General features: G+C 45.1%; 1 protein-coding gene across 1 annotated transcript in view; it reads right to left on the minus strand.

Annotated features, from left to right (window-relative positions):
* PLCXD3 (phosphatidylinositol specific phospholipase C X domain containing 3) overlaps positions 1-23,443 on the minus strand; it is a 98,255-nt gene extending 74,812 nt beyond the window's left edge. The window contains exon 1 of the mRNA XM_068423312.1: positions 23,341-23,443. Within this exon, the coding sequence (XP_068279413.1) occupies positions 23,341-23,443 (103 nt within the window). The remainder of the gene's footprint in view (positions 1-23,340) is intronic.
* Between the last annotated feature and the right edge of the window lie 354 nt (positions 23,444-23,797).

Here is a 23,797-nt window from a genome sequence, read left to right on the forward strand (position 1 = left end):
ATCCAAATTGTTCTGAAAGCTGGTTTTGCCATAAAAAGAGGCAAGGTCAAGGGACCTGCCCGGGAGATCCAGTTTTTAGGGATTAAATGGCAAGATGGGCATCGCCAGATACCGATAGAGGTGATCAACAAAATAACAGCTATGTCCCCACCAACTAACAAAAAGGAAACACAAGCCTTCTTAGGCGTTCTGGGTTTCTGGAGAATGCATATTCCAGATTACAGCCAGATTGTACGCCCTCTTTATCAAGTGACCAGAAAGAAGAATGATTTTCAGTGGGGCCCTGAACAACGACAGGCTTTTGAACAGATTAAACAAGAGATTGTGCATGCAGTAGCCCTTGGACCAGTCCGTACGGGACAAGACGTTAAAAATGTGCTCTACACCTCAGCTGGGGACAATGGTCCTACCTGGAGCCTCTGGCAGAAAGTACCAGGGGAGACTCGAGGTCGACCCCTAGGATTTTGGAGTCGAGGATACAAGGGCTCCGAGGCCAATTACACTCCAACTGAAAAAGAGATACTGGCAGCATATGAAGGAGTTAGAGCTGCTTCAGAGGTAATTTGTACTGAAGCACAACTTCTCCTGGCACCTCAATTACCAGTACTAGGCTGGATGTTCAAGGGTAAGGTTCCCACTACCCATCATGCAACTGATGCTACATGGAGTAAATGGATTGCATTAATTACACAGAGGGCTCGAATAGGAAACCCTAATCGCCCAGGAATCTTAGAAGTGATCATGGACTGGCCAGAAGGCAAAGACTTTGGAATGCCACCAGAAAAGGAGGTGACACGTGCTGAAGAAGCCCCACCATATAATGAACTACCAGAGGATGAGAAGCAGTATGCCCTGTTCACCGATGGATCCTGCCATCTTGTAGGAAAGCATCGGAAGTGGAAAGCTGCTGTATGGAGTCCCATACGATGAGTCACAGAAGCCACAGAAGGACAAGGTGAATCAAGTCAATTCGCAGAGGTAAAAGCCATCCAGCTGGCTTTAGACATTGCTGAACGAGAAAAGTGGCCAAGGCTGTATCTCTATACAGACTCATGGATGGTGGCAAATGCCTTGTGGGGGTGGTTAAAGCAGTGGAAGCGAAGCAACTGGCAGTGCAAAGGTAAACCTATTTGGGCTGCTGAACTGTGGCAAGATATTGCTGCTCGGCTAGAGAAACTAGTCGTGAAGGTACGTCATGTAGATGCTCACGTACCTAAAAGTCAGGCAACTGAGGAACATCGAAACAACCAGCAAGCGGATCAAGCTGCTAAAGTGTTCCAAATAGATTTGGACTGGGAACATAAAGGTGAACTATTTTTAGCTCGGTGGGCTCATGACACTTCAGGTCATCAAGGAAGAGACGCAACATACAGATGGGCTCGTGACCGAGGGGTGGACTTAACCATGGACTCTATTGCACAGGTTATCCATGATTGTGAAACATGCACCGCAATTAAGCAAGCCAAACGGTTAAAACCTTTGTGGTATGGGGGACGGTGGTTGAAATATAAATATGGGGAGGCCTGGCAAATTGACTATATCACACTCCCTCAAACCCGCCAGGGTAAACGCTATGTGCTTACCATGGTGGAGGTGACCACCGGATGGTTGGAAACATACTCTGTGCCCCATGCCACTGCCCGGAACACTATTCTGGGCCTCGAAAAGCAAATCTTGTGGCGACACGGCACGCCAGAGAGAATTGAGTCGGACAATGGGACTCATTTCAAAAACAGTCTCATAGACAACTGGGCCAAAGAGCATGGCATTGAATGGGTATATCACATCCCCTATCATGCACCAGCCTCTGGGAAAATTGAACGGTATAATGGGCTGTTAAAAACTACCCTGAAAGCAATGGGGGGTGGAACCTTTAAAAACTGGGATAAGCATCTGGCACAAGCTACCTGGTTAGTTAACACCAGGGGATTTATCAATCGAGCTGGCCCTGCTCAGTCAGACCTTCTACATACAGTAGAAGGAGATAAAGTCCCTGTGGTGCATGAAAGGAATCTATTGGGAAAAACTGTCTGGATTCTTCCTGTAACGGGCAAAGGTAAACCCATTCGTGGGATTGCTTTTGCTCAGGGACCTGGATGTACTTGGTGGGTGATGTTGCAAGATGGTGAAGTCCGATGTGTCCCTGAAGGTGATCTGATTCTGGGTGAGAATACTTAATTCTGAACTGTATGTTGTTACTGCATAAGTGTCTTTCAGGTTAAGACAGTGGTGATGAGACTGGAGCTAGCTTCATCAAGTGGCGTCCAGTAACCTCCTCGAGTCTGACATCTTTAACCTGCAACCCGTGGGCACGAACCATGACAAAAGAGAGACTGCTAGCCAGAGAGACTGCTGAGAGACTGCTAGCCAGATGGAAACCCACAATCCTGAACCAAATGAACTTGATGAACTTTTTGTGTAGAGAAGAATCATAAACTAGTGATATGTGTATATATATTTGAAAATGAAAAGGTAGTGGTGATCTGAGTATGACGTGAATGGTATGGAATAAGGGGTGGAATGTCCTGGTTTGGCCCAAACCAGGCCAGTTAGTCTTAGAGAAACCAAGGTCACTGCTAAATTCCTCACTGCTTATGAGTGAAGAGCCGAAGGGGGATCACAGCTGCAGGGGGGAGCAGTCAGGGCAGGTGACCCAAGATTGACCAACGAGGTATTCCATCCCATACATGTCATTCTCACTTTCCTATTTATCACTAACCCACTGCCTCCTGGAGGTGGGGCCCAGGAGGGAGGGGCCCTCCTGTCTCCCACTGATTGGTACCAGCTTTGCCAATTCTCCAGTTAAAAGCCTGCAGGTGTGATGGCAGGGGGAGCTACTGCATTTTCCCCTCTGCCCGTGCTGGGTGGAGGTACTGCATTTTCCCCTCTGCCTGTGCTGGGGGGAGCAACTCTGCCTGAGGAGGATTTCCAAGCTCTCAGTCTTGGTTTTGTATATATTTGTATATATTTGATTATTTCTATTATAATTGTTATTATACTCTTTTTCATTACCATAGTTTATTAAAACTGTTTTAACTTTCCAACCCATAAGTCTCTCTCCCTTTTCCCTTTCCCTTGGGGGGGGAGAGGGTTAACAGAGAGCGTCTGCCACCGGGTTAATAGCCAGCCCAGCTTTAAACTGTGACACATACGTAAGAATGAGAGAAGCAAAGTAGTCTTTTCAGAGCCTGCAAATGAACTTAGCAGCTGGTGAAGTGCCTGGGTATATTCTTTTATTTAGCAGTAAAATGTGGGGTTTTAACTGTAAATTTCACTTATTTTCCCAATAGCAGCATAATACCTGTGCCCCCTCTTTCTGAGCACTCATTTTCCTTCAATTTTGCTCGAGCCTTAGAAGCAAAATCAGTCAGCAAACCACTCCTGGGCCACGCTCTAGATACTTTCTGAAGCAATGCTCTGTGAACAGATAGAGCTAAATTTGGCAGTGCTCACCCCCTAATCTGCAGGCAGGGATTTAGGGTAGTGACCCGAATGCCTTGTCCTCATCCTTCCAGCCTTCAGTGTATTTATTCCCCTTTTAAATTACTATATTCTCTCTCGGCGTGATTTTGGGTGAATGGATGAAACTACTGGTGCCTTCAAGCTTTCACGCAGTGCTAGAGGAGGCTTCTGAGTGCTCACACCTTGTCCCACTCGCCACTAGCATGTATTAAAAACTACGGTGATACGCAACTTGCTCAACGATCTTCACTTCAGGAAACAAATCCCATGCTCTGGTTCTTTGCACAGGTGACTGAAGGACACGGATAAAACCAGCTGGCTACGGTTCACCTGGTGAAAGGGGAAGACATGCTGCTGGATGGCACCAGGAAACATCCAGCACAACGGCAAGGCAGTGTTTGCCTGTAACTCCAATGGACAGCATGCGCAACCCTTAACGTAAGTCAGAACGTGCTGCCAACTGGCCCACCCTTCCTCCGCAGACCTTGCAAACCTCCCATTTAGCTAAAGCTTCTGTAACACTTTCTCTGCTTTTCAAATGAGGTCAGAAACCTCATTGCCTGTGGCTCACCCTGTAACACAATCGCATATGATCTGGTCTCGCCTCTGACTGGTCCTTCTCTTCAGAGACCACCTCAGAAGCAGGTGCAATCTAGCACTCCGTATGCCATCACACCCTCTGATGACTAACACTGGCATGACAAAGTGCAAACCACACAAGGCTCACGTACAAGACATCAAAGCCTAATGTGTCAGCTGCCATGAGAAGCTTTGGATACCCTCTTTGTCCCCTATAATTCACTGTCAGAGCAGAACACATCAATTCTAAATTACACTACTGTTTAGGAAAAAGCATGATTCAAAGGCTAAGTCACTAAATTAAGATCTATAGAACTCTGATTCATTTGCTATTCCTGCCTCAGCCTCACCCATTTTAAGCAAGCCATTTAGTTTTCTGCTCCATGAAACACGGAAAACACCCTGTTGCAATACAGAAGATGAATCCTTTACAATTTGTGTTTAGTACAGAGGCTACGGAGATGGTTAAATGATGCACACACTTCCCGTGCTCTGACTGTTTCTTTTAGACAAGCTTTAAGACCATGTCTTTGGCTCTAAGTCCACTTTACTGAATCTGATCTCACACCTCCCTCTGGAAGCATCAACAAAAGCCATAAGCCCTGTCCTAGATCAGCCATACTACCAATCACCCGTGGTTTTGCACATTGATACAAAGATGTGTCTGCTGCACACTTCGGCTGGGCTAATGTGAAAGTCACCCAGTCTGGTCACTTGCACTGTGATGTCTCACGGTTCTTCAGCTCTACTGCTCTTTTCAACCCCAAGTCTAGGCATCAAAAACTCCATGAATCCTTACCTTTAATGCAATACACAAATCCACACAGTGTTTCTGACAGCTGCTCTTCTGTTCTCCCCTTGCACCTCAGTGTTGTTTCAACTACTTGTTTTCAAACTATCCCACAGTTAGTAATATGACATGAAAAATCCAGCCAAGATCAGAGACCAAAGCAAGACGATTAGTCTTTTGTAAGAAGCTGTTCAAAAGAGATACACAGAGCCTTGGTGTTCCTGGGCTTCAGAGAACAGACCAATACTGCTGTCATGAAACAACTGTACATAGCCTCAAATACACCACAGACATTTTACAGCCCTTTCTTGGGGAATATTTTCTGTCTTTGTGTGCATCTCAATTCTGTAGCAATTCTAGGAACAGATCGCTACATTTGAACTGGGAGACAAAAACCTGAAATTACAACCTCTACTTCTCCCAAGAGTTCTCCAGAGTTCAATTAACATATCTTTTAAGATGTTCATATAAGTCCTTGAAAATAAGCTAGCTTGTTTTTGAAATACTGCTGCCTAAATATTAAAACATATTATTATAAAGAAATGTTAATACATTTGAAACCCTCCTGTATTTTCTTAATTTTACAGTAAAAAAGAACGAGTCTGTGAAAGGCCAGCTGGCTCCAGTACCATCATAATGCAGACCAAAACCAAAATATTACTTAGTGGTATTTCAGCAGCACGCTGTCTGAAAAAAGATTAGATTATACGATATTTCCTCCTCTTCTGCATGTTCCTTAACTCACTACAATAACAAAATAAGGGCCTGATCTAGCACTATTAGTCATCACGGTGTGACTGTCAGTTGACTTTGAAATGCAATAGGTAAAATCCAAAATCCTGCTTTTTTCTAGTTGTTCCCTAATTTATATTTAGGTCATAATCAAAGACAATGGAATTTTTGGATAAGGCTGAATTGTAAAGCTTGTGATTTTTTCACTTTGAAGACAGATTATTTTTTCTTTCATGTAGCTATTTAATAATGGTTCACTTAAAGACTGGAAGCAACATAAGCTGGTACTCATCTTTCTGACAAATGAGTTGCATGAGGTCTTTTAGAGGGCCATATTTAAGTCCATCATCTAATCAACATTGCTTTCTTCAGCTGCTGAGGGTAATTTATTCATCAAGAGCTAACCAAGACAGAGTCAGTTCCAGACCACATAGTGCACAAAGTAAAAATACAGAGTTACTGCTGTGATTTAGTGACACGTCATACAGATTTGCGTTTACACATGGTACAACGCAGTGGAAAGCCAGGTCCAGCCAGACTTATGCCAAAATTTCTCCTGGCAGTTGGTGAATTCTATTATCCAATAAACTGAACAAAACCAAACCAAACAAAAAACCCACCCAAACTTAGCTGTGAACTGAGTTGAAGTCACACAAAAAGCTTACTTCAAGCATAATGTTTCCTTCCCTCCCTCCTGGATCCTTCCCAGTTTGTCCATAAGTTAGTGGGAGTTTTGAAAACACATTACTTTGCCTTCTAGACTGAAACCATGCTCACAAATTACCATGTAAGACAGAAAGACACAATTGCTAGCCTATCCCCACCTACTCTTAAATGTGATTTCCATGATAGAAGAATACTTCTCCATATTTCTACTGGCTTTATATATTCTCTAGCAAAGTATTTCTGGCCTGTGTCCCACACTCAAGACTGAGTTGAAATGACATCTGAAGGAAAGTGCGACGTAAAAGGGATTGTGTTTAGCTTCTTGGCTTCTATGTTCCAGGAACAGCACGCTCTTGTAGACAACGGCAATTTCAAAAGGAAAGGGCATTATCCCTCACTTGACTCGGAGAAGTTGTTTTCAAGGCATTAAATTTGTTTATCGGTGCTTCTGAATACCATCTAAAATACGAAAACACCTAATATTAAAACCTTAAAATGACAACAAAACACTATCAACTCCCCTCTCTCTAATAAAATTCAAGCTAATTCACAGCCTAGAAAGGTAGTTTAAAGATTAAGAAACATTATCTCTCTTGGCACATCTGGGAAAGCAATGCCAAAGAAAGATAAAATTCATTTCTGAAAATTACACTGGTGGCTTATTGTTGCCTGAAGACTTACTTGAGAAGCAGACTGGGCTGGAAAGAGGCCACCACAAATGTTAGTTCCTCTAGGGTAGGTTGCACAACGCATGCGATTCAGAGAGATATATGTTTCCTCTAGAGCTGAGAAATGTTGATTTATATGGATTGTAAATAGCCAGAAAGGACTGAGCATTGGGAGAAGCAAGAGGACATCCTCAGCCATGCCCCTACATCTCTGCAGCAGTGAGAGAGATTCACAGGCTCCAGGAGACCACAAACAAGACAAAAACCCATGCTCAGTTGGGAAGGAGGCATTCAGGCTGCACCTACTGCCCTCAGTGCAGGTTCTGTTGCTCTATCCAATATCTGTTCAGTGTCAAAAACCTAAGCAGTGCAAGAAGTGGGGACCCAAACTTGTCTCAGCTCTCTCTTGTCCCAGTCACATTCTCCCATCACTGATCCTGTGTCACAAACCCTCTTGTGCCCTCTCCCCATGGCCATACAAACCTCGCACTCTCCAGCAGCCAAGGAGAACAGGGAAAGTCCCTACTCCAGTCTCATTTACAGACCGAGGAACACAGCTGTCCCTTGAAAGCCGCTGGAAAAGCAGTCCATCAGGGGTCATACAACATAATAACTTGGATGCAATCTTTTGGCTCAAGAAATCCACAGGCCAAAGGAGTAAGGGGGTACGTGTTGGGGGGACTATCCCTTTATTCTCACCTCATCCTTAGCCTTCTCCCTGTCACATACACGAGAAGACACCAGAGCCAGGGCACTAACCTAACTGCACCTTTCAACTCCTTCAGCACAGCAGTTCTCACCTTGGCCTTAGATCTCCACCCTTGCATCTCCCACACTGTGTAAACCTGGCTCAGTTTAATCCTCGCTGTTTATTTGTCCATGTATCGACAGGGCTCTCCTGCAAAACTGCAGTCACTTTCCAATAGTAGAGACTACTCTTTTTTTTTCTGTAAAGGATGCAGCCTCAAAGAAAACTGTAAGAATTTTGTGGTGTAGAAAGCACATTAACAAACACCTAGGAACTGAAATCATTAGGTGGACCAGACCAGCCAATCTTTCAGTGACTTGTTCTGACCGCTGCAGAGCAGGAGGATGTGACAGGGCCAAATACATAATGGCACAAAGGCAAACCATTTCTCCTCAGTACCACCAAGCGCATCATCCCAGGCTCTCAAAGAAGTTAGTGTCTGGTTTTATCATTTCATACTCACATTGTTTCCAGCCAAAAGAGCCTGCATTGTTGACAGCCAGTTCATTAAAACTGATTTTAGAAATACCAGTTTTCTCCATATTCCACACAGTGATTTCTAAAGGGATTCCTGCCTCTTGCATACTAGAAGCAACAGCATTCATATGTACATGCACTGTTCATGTCCTTCAGTGTCCCTTGGCTTGTTTCCCCTATTGGCTACAGCCAAAAATTACTGAAGCTGGCTTGATTTCTCGTTGTTTACTGTCAACTTACAAAATGTTTCTCAAAACACTCACTAGGCACATGCACTAAATAACACTTGGCTAACGGCACGAGTCCAGCTCCCTCTCTCAGCAAGACCTTGCACTACTAGAAAAGCCTTGAAGCATGACTAGAAGGTCAAAATACGTGTGCCCCACATCCCCATCCCAGACAGGACTCTTTTGAGGCAACCTCTCCTACTGGAAAGCATAAAGGCTGTCAATTTTCCATCAGAAGCAGGGTAAGCCAAAACTCCAATAGAGCGATGCTTTGAAGATTGAAGTTCACCAAAGGTGAGCATCTCTGTGCCATTGGAAAAGCCTCCACTTCAACCCTGGAGATGGGACAGAACTATACCAACTTGGGGAAAAGTTGAAGCATTGCAAAAAACCCAAAAAAACAACAACCCACAAACACTGTCTGAAACACAAAATTCCACACTTGGATTCACATACTTACATGGACGAAGTAGTCCTGAATTGAAACATGCAGTTTGTTGACAAAAAAATACATTGCTGACTCCTGTGGTGTACTCTGAGGCCCATTACCCACAGGCAGCAAGCACAGCTAATTCCAGCGTGCACCTGCTGAGAAGAGGTTCTGGGGATCCAGTGATGCAACTCCCTAAAAGCACATTTTTTAGTGCAATGAGGATACAGAGATGAACACAGACAAACCCCCAGCGTCAGCTATTCAATGTCCAAGTCGGATCTTTGCTTCCAGTCAACACCCTTCTCCTCCTTTTTGTGGCTGAGGATAACTCAGGAATTTCTGTTCCAAAACAGCTTCATCCAGCCCCAGCTCACCCCACTGCACTGACTAATGATTCACTCCTACTGCAGTATACAGAGCACCAATGTAGACCTCCTTGCTTTCCAGCAACGGAAAAAGCAACTGGCAGATGTCTTCTGCAGTAGCTTCAAAGTGATCTCCTGATCTGTCCATCATACACAGATAAGCGACTTTTGAGATGTCCAAGCAGATACTTCAAGTCTGAGGGAACCAATGCAGAAGACTCACTTTTCTGGATCACGTGATAGAAACAGGCATCTGCACACATGATATATAAGGAACACCACCTCACCGGCTTGCATGGCTTCTGAGACAGTATTTGTGAACATGATCTACATGATTAGAACAAACAGCCTTGCAAAATTTAAGGGCTTCAACAGAAAGAAGTAAGACTAGTACTAAAATAGCTAACATGTTGGGATTCCTGCACTAGCAACTACACTCAGTACCTACTCAAACTTCTTCTCTGCTGACAAAGCAACTTAGAATCGTAGAATCATAGAATGGTTTGGGCTGGAAGGGACCTTAAAGATCATTTAGCTCCAACCCCCTTTCCATGAGCAGGGACACCTTCCACTAGACCAGGCTGATCAAAGCCCCATCCAACCTGACCTTAAATGCTGCCAGGGAGGGGCATCCACAACTTCTCTGGGCAACCTGTTCCAGTGTCTCACCACCCTCACAGCAAAAAATTTCTTCCTAGTATCTAATCTAAATCTACCCTCTTTCAGTTTAAAACCTCTCCCCCTCATCGTATCACTACATACCCTTGTAAAAAGCCTCTCTCCAGCTTTCCTGTAGGCCCCCTTCAGGTACTGGGAGGCTGCTAGAAGGTCTCCCTGAAGCCTTCTCTTCTCCAGGCTGAACAGCCCCAACTCTCTCAGCCTGTCCCCATAGGAGAGGTGCTCCAGCCCTCTGATCATCTTTGTGGCCCTCCTCTGGACTCGCTGCAACAGCTCCATGTCCTTCTTATGCTGGGGGCCCCAGAGCTGGATGCAGTACTGCAGGTAGGGTCTCACCAGATAGGAGTAGAGGGGCAGAATCACCTCCCTTGACCTGCTGGCCACGCTGCTTTTGATGGAGCCCAGGATACGGTTGGCTTTCTGGGCTGCAAGCACACATTGCCAGCTCATGTTGAGCTTCTGATGGTTGATGAGAAGCTCAACGTCCCCACGTCCTTCTCCTCAGGTCTGTTCTCAACCCATGCTCTGCCCAGCCTGTATTTGTGCTTGGGATTGGCCCAACCCATGTGCAGACCCTGCACTTGGCCTCGTTGAACTTCATGCGGTTCGCACAGGCCCACCTCTCAAGCTCATTAAGGTCCCTCTGGATGGCAACCCTTCCCTCCAGCGTGTCGACCTCACCACACAGCTTGGCATCATTGGCAAACTTGCTGAGGGTGTACTCAATCCCACTGTCCATGTTGCCGACAAAGATGTTAAAAAGCGCCAGGGTAGAATTCAACTTCCAGGTAGCATTCACAAGGCTGGCGAACAGCACTCCACCAAAAGCTTGTGTGAGATTTGCAGTGTAAAACAAACAGCCTTTCTCCCAAAGCACTGCCTAGGGGGTCAGTGAAATGTTCCACAACCCATGGAGCACACTTCTAGCCCAGCTCTCCTCCTAAGAACAAGGCCAGCCTCAGTATCAGTGGCCTTCTTGAGGTTACCAGCCCTGGTCTGCAAAGAAGTAAACACAGCAGAGATTTCCAACAGCTTTCTTAAGATCATATAGCAGCTTCACAAATACTGAAACTCACTAAAACTTCTCCATTTCTCTTCTACCCTTTAATGGCAGGCATGTGAGTGAAATATCAAAAGACAATTCAAGTCACGTGCTGGTTCAGAAGATGTACAAACATGTCATTTGGCTTTGGTCTGAACACCAGACTAGTTTGAAGCATATATTTTTGAAGAATACAAAGTTTTAACGAAAGGATTTAGCAAAAAAAAACCAAACTAATACACTTCGAGGCCCTAAGCCAACAGTTTGATTGCATAGCACTACACGTGACTCATATACTGTACATTTTTCTTACTCTCACTTAAGTGCCAGTTTAGCAACCTTTCGTAGTTGTAAAACTGAGTTGCATGGCTGCCAAAGTATAAATACATGCCAAATGTTTAATAAGATTTAAAAAAAAATAAAAATCTTCTATCAAAACATGCATACATTGTGGATGATAGCACGACAACAAGGTAAAGCGTAAAGTATACTATTCATCTCACTGGGATTTGTTTTGTCAAAAAAAAAAAAAGCTACTGAATTTATTTAAAGGACAGGTTAGTTCAGTGCCCTTCATCTGGCTTTTTTTAAATCACAAGCAAAATTTATAATCCAATAAACTTCATGGATAGGTTTTTGCCTTCACAGTAGCAGCACGTCATACCTCTCCAATCATCTGAAACATCCTAAGTGTCACACACAGAGGTGAGCAAAGCCTAGAACCACAACTAAGCAAATCCATTTTTCTTCCCTCACTTTGTCTAGCTATTCTGCAGTATTTTATTTCATTGTTGAAACACTAAAATGAAGTATTTAAGCATGAGATATGCGAGCTAACCAGATAAGAGATTATATGAAGCAAAGATTAAACTTTATGTAATATGAACAGAGATGTTTTAAAAGGTGGCAAAGCATCTGAAAACTGTTCTAGTGATTTGTTTTAAATTAGATCATGGTGAAAACTGTGAGATGGTTTTAAAATAGACAGAAAAAGACCAAATGTGTACTTCTAAATGGAGGAAAAAACATTCTATTTCACCTCAAGAAAAACAACTTTTAAATGGCTATGACATTTTGCTACAGTAGGAACATCACACAGTGAAAATTCTCTTTGGATACTTGGACCTGAGCTGATGGAAGACTGAGGACCCTCAGCTTCGAAGGGGGCTGGCAGCACTCAGCACCTTTCAGCATTTAGTCCCCATCTACAAAGCACTAATCTACGAGGGAAGAAAGATCTTCAGCTTTGCTGAGAAGGGATGACTATTGGCATTATAAACTGCAATTTAGATTTTTGTTCTTTAGCTGTTCTTCCATGTAGCCAATGGTACAAAAAAATTAAATTATTCCAGAACTCCAAATTAATGAACTACTTCTTAGCACAAAATATTTCTTTGCTACCTATATCCAATAGGAAACCAAACCCTTACTATAAAAATGTGAAATATGACCTCAAGTGGTCTAGGTTTGCAAACATATGTGTCAGCAGTACGGTTTTCTATCAGAAGCATAAAAACATAATCACGCAAACAATTTGTCACTGATATCATAGAATCACAGAATCATTTAGGTTGGAAAAGACCTTTAAGATCATCGAGTCCAACCCTTAACCTAACACTATCAAGTCCACCAGTAAACCATGTTCCAAATCACCACATCCACCAGTCTTTTAAATACCTCCAGGAATGGTGACTCCACCACTTCCCCAAGCAGCCTGATCCAATGCTTGATAACTCTTTCAGTGAAGCAATACTTCCTAACATCCAATCTAAACCTCCCCTGGTGCAACTTGAGGCTGTTTCCTCTTGTCCTATCACTTGACACCTGGAAGAAGAGACCAACCCCACCCTGCTACAACCTCCTTTGAGGCAGTTGTAGACAGTGATAAGGCCTCTCCTCAGCTTCCTTTTCTCCAGACTAAACAACCCCAGCTCCCTCAGCTGCTCCTCATAAGACTTGTGCTCCAGACCCTTCACCAGCTTCGTTGTCCTTCTTTGGACTCACTTCCCCTCACTTGTGGTGAGGGGCCCAAAACTGAACAAAGGATTCAAGGTGCAGCCTCACCAGTGCTGAGTACAGGGGGACGATCACTTGCCTAGTCCTGCTGGCCACACTATTTCTGATACAAGCCAGGATGCTGTTCGCCTTCTTGGCCACCTGGGCACACTGCTGGCTCATATTCACCCAGCTGTCAACCAACACCCCCAGGTCCTTTTCTGCCAGGCAGCTTTCCAGCCACTCTTCACAGAATCACAGAATCACAGAATCACAGAATCACAGAATGTTAGGGATTGGAAGGGACCTCGAAAGATCATCTAGTCCAATCCCCCCTGCCAGAGCAGGACTGCCTAGACCATATCACACAGGAACAGACCATATCACACAGGAACATGTCCAGGCGGGTTCTGAGTGTCTCCAGAGAAGGAGACTCCACAACCTCTCTGGGCAGCCTGTTCCAGTGTTCGGTCACCCTCACCGTAAAGAAGTTTTTCCTCGTATTTATGTGGAACCTCCTGTGTTCTAGCTTGCACCCATTGCCCCTTGTCCTGTCAATGGATGGCACTGAGAAGAGCCTGGCTCCATCCTCATAACACTTGCCCTTTACATATTTATAAACATTAATGAGGCCACCCCTCAGTCTCCTCTTCTCTAAGCTAAAGAGACCCAGCTCCCTCAGCCTCTCCTCAGAAGGGAGATGTTCCACTCCCTTAATCATCTTCGTGGCTCTGCGCTGGACTCTCTCTAGCAGTTCCCTGTCCTTCTTGAACTGAGGGGCCCAGAACTGGACACAATATTCCAGATGCGGCCTCGCCAGGGCAGAGTAGAGGGGGAGGAGAACCTCTCTCGACCTGCTAACCACACCCCTTCTAATACACCCCAGGATGCCATTGGCCTTCTTGGCCACAAGGGCACACTGCTGGCTCATGGACATCCTGCTGTCCACTAGGACCCCCAGGTCCCTTTCCCCTACGCTGCTCTCCAACAGGTCTGCCCCCAACTTGTACTCATACATGGGGTTGTTCTTGCCCAGAGGCAGGACTCTACACTTGCCCTTGTTATATTTCATTAAGTTTCTCCCCACCCAACTCTCCAGCCTGTCCAGGTCTCTCTGAATGGCTGCGCAGCCTTCCGGTGCGTCAGCCACTCCTCCCAGTTTTGTGTCATCAGCGAACTTGCTGACAGCGCACTCTAATCCCTCATCCAAGTCATTAATGAATATATTGAATAGAACTGGTCCCAGTACCGACCCTTGAGGGACTCCGCTAGACACAGACCTCCAACTGGACTCTGTCCCATTGACCACCACTCTCTGGCTTCTTTCCTTCAGCCAGTTCACAATCCACTTCACTACCCGATCATCCAGACCACACTTCCTCAGTTTAGCTGCGAGGATGCTGTGGGAGACCACGTCAAACGCTTTACTGAAATCGAGATAGACCACATCCACAGCTTTACCATCATCTATCCACCGGGTTATGTCCTCATAAAAGGCTATCAAGTTGGTTAAGCATGACTTTCCCTTGGTGAAGCCATGCTGAGTGCCCCTAATGATCCCCCTATCCTTGATGTGCCTAGAGACAGCACCAAGGACAAGTTGTTCCATCACCTTTCCGGGGATGGAGGTGAGGCTGACCGGTCTATAGTTACCCGGGTCCTCTTTCTTGCCCTTTTTGAAGACTGGAGTGACATTCGCTTTCCTCCAGTCCTCAGGCACCTCTCCCGTTGCCCATGACTTAGCAAAGATGATGGAGAGTGGCCTAGCAATGACTTCCGCCAGCTCCCTCAGCACCCGCGGGTGCATCCCATCAGGGCCCATGGATTTATGGACGTCCAGGTTGCTTAATTGGTCCCTGACCCAGCCCTCATCTACCAAGACAGATTCCTCCTCTATCCTGACTTCTTCTGGGGCCTCAGGGGTCCGGGGCTCCTCAGGACAGCCTCCAGCAGTATAGACAGAGGCAAAGAAGGCATTCAGTAACTCCGCCTTCTTTTCATCCTCTGTCTCCAGGGCCCCCACCTCATTCATCAGTGGGCCTACATTGCCTCTAGTGTTGGCTTTACCTGCAATGTATTTGAAGAAGCCCTTTCTGTTGTCCTTGACCTCTCTTGCAAGGTTTAATTCCAAGGAGGCCTTAGCTTTCCTAGTTGCCTCCCTACATCCTCTGACAACAGACTTATATTCCTCCCAAGTGGCCAGCCCCTCCTTCCATGATCTGTACACCCTCTTCTTCCACTTGAGTTTGCCCAGCAGTTCCCTGTTTAACCCTGCAGGTGTCCTGGTACCCTTCCTTGACTTCCTACCTGCTGGGATGCTCTGATCTTGAGCTCGGAAGAAGCAGTCCTTGAATGCTAACCAACTATCTTGGACCCCCTTACCTTCTAGTACCCTGTCCCATGGGATTTCCCCTAGCAATTGCTTGAAAAGGCCAAAGTTGGCCCTCCTGAAGTCCAGGGTTGCGATTCTGCTAGCTATTCTGTTCCTGCCACATGAGATCCTAAACTCTACCATCTCATGGTCACTACAACCAAGGCTGCCCTCAACCTTCACCGCTTCAACCAGACCCTCCTTGTTAGTGAGGATAAGATCCAGCAGCGCTCCTCTCCTAGTTGGCTCATCCACCATTTGCATCAGAAAGTTATCATCAACGCACTGGAGGAACCTCCTGGACTGGGGATGGCTGGCTGAGTAGGCCTCCCAGCAAATATCAGGGTAGTTGAAATCCCCCACAACAACCAGGCCCTGTAATTGCGAGACTGCTCCCAGCTGCCTGTAGAAGGCCTCATCACCCTCCTCATCACCCTCCTCATCCTGATCCGGTGGCCTGTAATAGACACCCACAACAGTATCACCCCTGCCAGCCTGCCCCTTAATTCGCACCCACAAACTCTCAACTCGCTCCTGATCCGCCCCTGGACAGAACTCAATACATTCTAGCTGCTCACTCACATAAGAGCAACTCCACCACCTCTCCTTAGCGGCCTGTCTTTCCTGAACAGGACATAGCCATCCATGACCACATTCCAGTCATGCGAGGCGTCCCACCAAGTCTCTGTGATTGCCACTAAATCATAGCCCCCCGACCGAACACGGATTTCCAACTCCTCCTGTTTATTCCCCATGCTGCGCGCATTGGTGTACAGGCATTTCAGGGAGCGAGCTGAGCACACCGATTTCACCCCAGGGGGATGGGAGGCCTCCTGGTCTACCTCAACACTAGAGCGTTGCCCCAGTGGTGCAAGCCCAGCTACTACCCCATCCCCCTTCGAATCTAGTTTAAAGCTCTCCGAATGAGCCCTGCTAATTCCTGTCCCCTGCTAATTCCTGTCTCTTCCCCAAGCCTGTAGCAGTGCATGGGGTTGTTGTGACCCAAGTGCAGGACCCAACACTCAGCCTTGTTGCACCTCATACAGTTGGCCTTGGCCCATCGATCCAGCCTGTCCAGATCCCCCTGCAGGGTCTTCCTACCCTCAAGCAGATCAACACTCCCACACAACTTGGTGTCATCTGTGAACTTACTGAGGGTGCACTCGATCCCCTCGTCCTGATTATTGATAAAGATATTAAAGAGAACTGGCCCCAACACTGAGCCCTGGGGAACACCACTTGCGATCAGCTGCCAACCGGATTTAACTCCATTCACCACAACTCTTTGGGACCGGCCATCCAGCCAGGTTTTACCCACCGAAGAGTACACCCATCCAAGCCATGAGCAGTCAGTTTCTCCAGGAGAATGCTGTGGGAAACAGTGTCAAAGACTTTACTAAAGTCTACGTAGACAACATCCACATCCTTTTCCTCATCCACTAAGCAGGTCACCTTATCATAGGAGGAGATCAGGTTAGTCAAGCAGGACCTGCCTTTCATAAACCCATGCTGACTGGGCCTGATCGCCTGGTTGTCCTGTACATGCCATGTGATGGCACTCAAGATGATCTGCTCCATATCCTTCCCTGGCACCAAGGTCAGACTGATAGGCCTGCAGTTCCCTCGATCCTCCTTCCAGCCGTTCCTGTCTCCCAGATGGATGTCTCCCAGAGGAAATCACTAGTGATTCCCATTTCTGGCAGGCTACTTGAGCAGAGAAAAGAAGTATTTCATTGCATTTGTTTACACTGACTTATCCCAGCGCTTCAGTATTTCTGTACAGTTATTAGCTGATACCATACAGCTGTTCAAAATAATGGAAGAGATAAGATTAAACCAAGGTATGCTACAGTAGGTCAAATGAAAAACCATGCAACTTTGCAAAAGTTTAGATTAAAATCCAAACTTTCAGATTCTGAATGATCTTTCTTCCAAATTATATTTTTTGCAGTGTCCCATGGACACTGTGAGGACTGCACAAGCAGATCTGCTCACAAATTAAGCACCTGTAATTTGTACCTACTTTGAAAAAAGGACAAGATGTGCATGGAGGTCATTCTTCCTGGAACTGGCAGCTCTTTGAAGAGCAGAACATAAATATTTACTAAATCTGAAAAATATTTATTAAAGATATACAATCAATTCCTAATTAAGTAGCTAAAATTTTAATTAATATCTCTATGCAGAGCAGTAGAAGAGATTGCATAGCCCTCTGAGGGGGCTTAAAGTTGCAATCTCCATAACTATTTTGTACCTGTATTTTTAATAACTTGCACAGCTGAGTATATCTGAGCATCTTTAAAGCAAGTATCATTTTGTGTGAAAGACACGTTACAAGTTGCACTATAGTAAGAACTGTGGGAAGTTACCAAACATGAGACTTACCAAACACAAAGTTAAAAACTGTCAGAAGGTAAGGGCAGTTCGCATACACAGAACAGTTTTCGGCCAAGAGATGAAATGAAACAGAAATTCAATGAGGTGGAAAGAGAGGAATAATGGCAATAAAGCCGTTCCCTCTGCCGCACCTGCCATAGTGGCAGGATGTGAGGTAGGTCACAGAAGAAGCCAGCTCTGCTGGAACTAAGCTGCAGGAGACAGAGTGGACAGAGATTGTTGGATTAAATAAATAGCTCCTGTTGGGAAACTGAGCAAAAGCAGTTTCAAATTACTACTTGTAGCAGATGGGCAAGTAACTGAAGGGCTTGAACTGTTTGGGTTTTATGGCAGTGTGAGGAACCAAACAGCTTCGTTCTGTGCATGCTAGAAACATGTCACGGCAGGGGAAATTCATGGTGAATGCCACAGGAAGCTATCACACAAATATTCCTGAAAGGGTTAGAAATGACACAGTAGCATGTGCAGGGCCAGTGAGAGACTGTTTTGTGGATAAAAGCGATGTAAAAAGAAGACCATCAATAAGGAAAAAGAGAGCTATTCTAATTTCTGAGCAGAAAATAAAGCATAAAGTACTTACTTCAGGTAGAAGAACACTGAAATAGAGTACACGGTGCACTGGAAAAAGAAATAGTTCTTCCAGATATTTACAAGCATGTTAAAAGCTAATGGGCAACCTGCATTATAGGTTTATTTATAAGTTTACAGTTCTAGGTGGAGCTAATTTTGTATGGAATGGGACCCTGCAAGCGAAGCGGAGGTACTCTGTTGACTGATAGTGGACAGGCAAGGATGAAACAGGTCCCGACTGCTTCAAAAGACAATCACTCTTCACTCTAAGAACGTCCAATTTATCGGCTATTCAAGCTCAAAATTAAAGAGCTCCCTAAAACATTTACACAGTGAAAATGTGTATCCATGTAACCAACAAGGAGGTATCTCTAGCCATTTTTAAGATGAAAGGGTTTCCCTACGAGGCTGAGAATGAGAAGTGACCACCCAAGAAGTAATCACTTCAACATTTGCAAGCTATTACAACAGAAAACAGGAATTTAGAATACTTGAAACAGAGCTGTTATGTTACCTCAGCAGTGCTGTCATTCACAAAATGGCTAAAATATTCCAGCTACAGTAACATGCATGCTTTTCCCAAGTCTCCCTGTGCCATCTCCTGTCTCTTAATACCTCTTTGACACTAACACACATCCTCCCTTTTTGTGAACTAATTCTCTGTGAGGCCTTGCTTTTTCTTTTCAAAGCATGATGATGGTCGGGTAGTGGGAAATACAAATTTCAAGTCTCTGAGCCTCTTTCTAAAGATGCATAGCGTAAAAAAAATTCCACCTGCCAACAGCTTCGTATTTCAAATAAGCCAACTTTAGCTCTGCTGTGTCTAGTAATTGCTTTCTGGCTGACGGACAAAGAACTTCATAGGTCAAAATATAAAAAGAAAATGTCATCTGCGAAACAAAAGGCGGCAGTCAGGTCCTGTGAATTCCTCTTAAGGAACTACATTAAGCAAACACAGCTGCCAAGCTGGTATCACTGGGAAAATAATTTTTGCCAAGAATTGTATTGCTCACAGTGAGTCCTCCAGTGACAAAAGCACGTGCTGAGGTCAAAGGTTCCATCTGCGCAAAGAAAGTAGAAAACTCTCCTATGAAACGGAAGCCTGAAGAGTCCCAACTCTCAAGATTATGCACTCAAGGGATATTTTGGGTCTCAGATTCATTCAGAAGATTTTATCTACCCTATATGAAGGACAGACCTTTCCCTAGGACACATCAGGATTCCTCATATGGCAGATCTTCAGCTAGCACCAATTTTGGGGGAGGGATTAGTTACCTGGTGAGGAAAATACTTTTTTCCATCACAAATTAATCTAATAGACTTCTCAGAGGCTTGGAACATTAGCACCAGGGGAAAAGGCAATATGTATTACACATATCATTTGTACAAAAACTCAGACTGATACAAAACTAGACACAGGTTTACAGATTGCCCATAAGAAAGTTAATTGATCATGAAGTAGGTCGATTCATAAGCAAATGCTGCCTACTGATGTCTGTTTTACTGCATTGCACATAGCTCATATCCTCAACCCGGATTAAGAAGTGGGCATTAACACAGCAGAATACATAGGCTCTATACACCTCACCTTCTGGCCTCAACTTGGGGGCACAAAGATTTCAGTTCTGTAAATGTACATTATCTACAAAAAAATGTTTCTTATCCTGGTCAAAGAGGCACAGGCATTGAACAAAACTACACTTTACCAACTACCAAAAGACACTCCCCACCCCACAACAACAATAAAAAAATCCACAATCCTCCACCTCTTTCTTAGCCAGACTGTTGTGAGTTTACCCAGGCATATCTTTTAACATAGGAGGCAGTTTACAAACACTAGGAGACATACACCTTGGGCTGAAATCCTAAAAATATATCCTTTCATGGTTCTAAATGTCATAGCAATAGAAGATTAAATGTGTGGTATTTTCTAGAAGCTAAGAGATTATTTTATTTCCAAATACTGTATTCTATTACTTGCTACTGGTATCCTTCACTTGATGAAAATCTGCCATTTGCCATGCAAGAGAACAGACATAGACAGCACAATAAAAGAAGAAAACATCATGGTATAATGCATCATCCTCGTATTTGGAAGAAATCCAAATGGAAAAGTTTCTGATTGTTAAAGCTGTGACAAGCTATATTAGAGATCTCTGCCTCATCTACTGTATTCCTGGTCTTAGGAAAACAAAAGTACCTGGTTTGAACTGCAGAAAATGAAAAAACTAAATTGATTTACTGGAATACTAACAAAACCCAGCACTGACTATGGAAGAGTAAGTGGTGATAAATAGCATAAATTTATGCCTGCATAAGCTTAACAACTGACCAATTAAAATAAAAAAAAAGATGCAAGATCAATCATATTTTTAAACATAATATGAACGTAACATACGTTCAACAGTATTCTTTAAATACGATCATGACAGAAAACTACGGGTTTTGTGCTTCTCTTTGCAACAGTTAAAACATTATATGCATGTCTATGCAAACACAACACAGTGTATCATCTCAGTTCCAAGCACCCCTTCTAAACAATGAGAAATGTACAGATGACTTCTAATAAAAAACAACATTTTTCCTTTAATATAGTGGAACAGCCTCTGTATTGGACAAGTGATGATACATTCATTTGGAAAATTCATTCTAATATTTTCAACCTAATAGTTTGTTTTCTTCAACATTAGCATTGGACTGTTACTCTGGCTCCAGAACTGAATTCTATTCTGCTAAATTAAGGTCATAATCAGTATTCCTACTGCGCAAGGGAAGTTCACATCATGCTGGAAAAAATAAAAATGTACTGTTGAATTCTACTGGTAAGAAAAAAAAAGCTATGTAAACTAAATGTTATTTACAAGATATAGCCATAATTCTGTGCATATATTAGTAACTAAATGTTAGTTTCCGAAACAGTTAAAAATTCACAAGTTAAAACTATGAAGATTTGACATAGGAGGTTTTGGATTCTACACATTCTTTGCATTAACCACTCAAATAGCAGTTATATGTTAATAGCTATCACGCACACATAGCACTAATGTTCAGGTGTGGTCATATGGGAGGAAACATCCAAATCAACATTATGAATGTCTCAAAGGTTATTTCTTCTTAAAGGATAAAACCAATCCCATGTTTGCCTTTGTTCTAATATTGTATATTTCCACATTGTCCATTGAATGTAATACTAAAACTACTGTTAGAAGATAATATTTAAACTGCACTGATACCTACAGCCTGTGTGCCAGGCTCCCTAACTGACAAATTCACATGAAATGTATTGCCCCCCTCCCCATAAGGCTTTATTTGGCAAAGCTGGCATTTTAGAAGTGAGACAGGCAGATAAGTGAGGTTTGTGTCAATTTACAGCAATATAAGGGCAAATTTCAAAGGTCTTAACACTGTGATACTCAAATCATAGAAGTTTTGCTGCTAATTTCACAGAAAGCAAGACTGTGTGCATGGCTGTTACATGACTATAATCTTTCTGCCAATGTAAGGGGTCAATCTCTGCTCTTACAGGCTGCAGAGCTTGCCCACTGCTTAACGCTGTACTGGGATTAACTGGCACAGCCGATAGTAGGCAATTTATTTTTTCTTAAATTTAAACACGTTAACAAAGTGTGAAAGCTTATGTTATTACTGCCACAGCTCTAAAAAAGGTCCACTGTGAAAAACTGTCCTATATTTTACAAAGAGGCTATGAGAAAGTAACTGAGAGATCTTGGTGAGACAGATGCACCAGTAACAGCCTCATGATGCTTCAGCCAAGGAGGCCAGTTAAAGGTGACGCATATCAAAGGCAATTTCTCGCATCTGGAAGAAAGTAAGTTTGATCATGATCTCCAAAACCAAGAAAAAGTCTCGAAAACAATATATTTAACCTGTAAAGGCCCAATGAATCGCAAACAGACTAATTTCTCATCATAGCCAATATTCTGCAAGAATGTTCCACAGCTTGTGGGTTAATGAAAAGTTATTAACACCAAAAGCTTTTACAGCTCCAACATAATTTGACATAGCAGTTACAGATGCTGGAATCCTATGCCTCCGAGGGACACAATTTTATACAGGATATATTCAACCAATAGCAAAAAACAGTGTAGCAAGTAAAATAACTAGACACAGCTCGTGTAGCCTGTAAGAAACTAAGAGACACATGATTTTAAAAGGGCACCCCTGTGTTTAAACAAAACTAGAGAAGACACATTCTAGCAAATAGCTGCTGCAAGTACATTGTCTTAAAAAAAAAAATCTTTGACTAGTGTCATAAAAATTGCTGTAACACGAGCAGCTGCTACACAAGTCTTGCAAGAAGTGAACATTTCTCTTAAGGAGCTTAAGAGACATTACACCTTCAGCATCTCTGAAACGTCATTCCTGTCAGACATCTCAGAGGGGACGGGATGCCAGTAAAGAGGTCTGGCAAAATGAGGTGCTCCCTCAAGCCAGGAATCATTCAACCTGATTGCTGTTTTGGATTCTGACATGTATTTTGCGTAAATCTACAGTGATAGTTTATACCTTACCAAAAAACTGCAGAAAGCGCAGGAAAGAAAGAGTTCATAGTCAGAGCACCATGACCTGCCATTTCTCATCTTACTAAAATCAGTGTTGAGATCGAACGTTTTCTGAAGGCAACAAGAAACGAGATCACACGGTGGTGCGACCCGTCTGCCCCCATGACGGCGGGCAGCCCTGCATCCTTCCTGGGCTCGGGGCGAGCCCAGACCCAAGTTTATGAGGAAACAGGCGATACACGGCACTTCGGCCGTGCGTGAGGTGCAGTAACCGGACTGTCACGCCGGTGAAGCGGCACAGGAACACGCGACTGCTCCACACAAACACCAGATCCCGCCCGTGCGCGCCGCCAGCCACCGCCGGCAAGTTGGCTGCAGTTCGGGGCCGCAAGAAGCGCGCCCTGGGGGCACCTCTACCTGCGCCTGCCCCGCTCGCTCCTATCCGCGGCAGCGCACGGGAGCTCGGTCAGGTACCTCAGGAAGAGCCGCGGCAGCGCAGCCCGGGGCCGCCGCCTCCTCACCGGCGCGAAGCGAACCCCGCCACACGCTCCGCTCCGCTCCCCTCGCCTCTCCCCGGCGCATCCCGGCCCGCGGCAAGGGGAAATGGGTGCACCTACCCGGGATGGCCAGGTTGGTGAGCGGCGTGCGGTGGATGCTGCCGGGCAGAGCTGCCATCCAGTCGGCGAACCGCAGCTCATTCTTCCCTTGCGACGAAGCCATGCCGCCGCCGCCGCCGCCGCCGCCGCCGCCGCGCCTCTGCCGCTCTCCCGCCGCCGCCGATCGCTCCAGCCCGCCCGGCCCCGCCCGCCCGGCGCCGCCTCCCGATGCCCCGCCGGGCCCAGCCGCCTCCCCCCGCCCCGCAAGGCCCAGCCGCTGCCGCCGGCCGCCTGCCCGCGGCGCAGCGCCGGGTCCTACGAGACCCCTCGGGGCCGCCGCCGGGCTCCCCGCCGGTGCCGCCCTGTCCCCTCTCAGTGGCGTGTGCTGGCGGGGCCGGACGGCATCACCGGCGGCGCGGCATGGGGTGCCCGAGAGGGCGAACGCGCGCTGAACAACACGGGGGGCTTGGGGGAGGCA

The sequence above is a fragment of the Nyctibius grandis genome, chromosome Z, assembly GCF_013368605.1.
Source record: "Nyctibius grandis isolate bNycGra1 chromosome Z, bNycGra1.pri, whole genome shotgun sequence".
Lineage (NCBI taxonomy): Eukaryota > Metazoa > Chordata > Aves > Nyctibiiformes > Nyctibiidae > Nyctibius > Nyctibius grandis.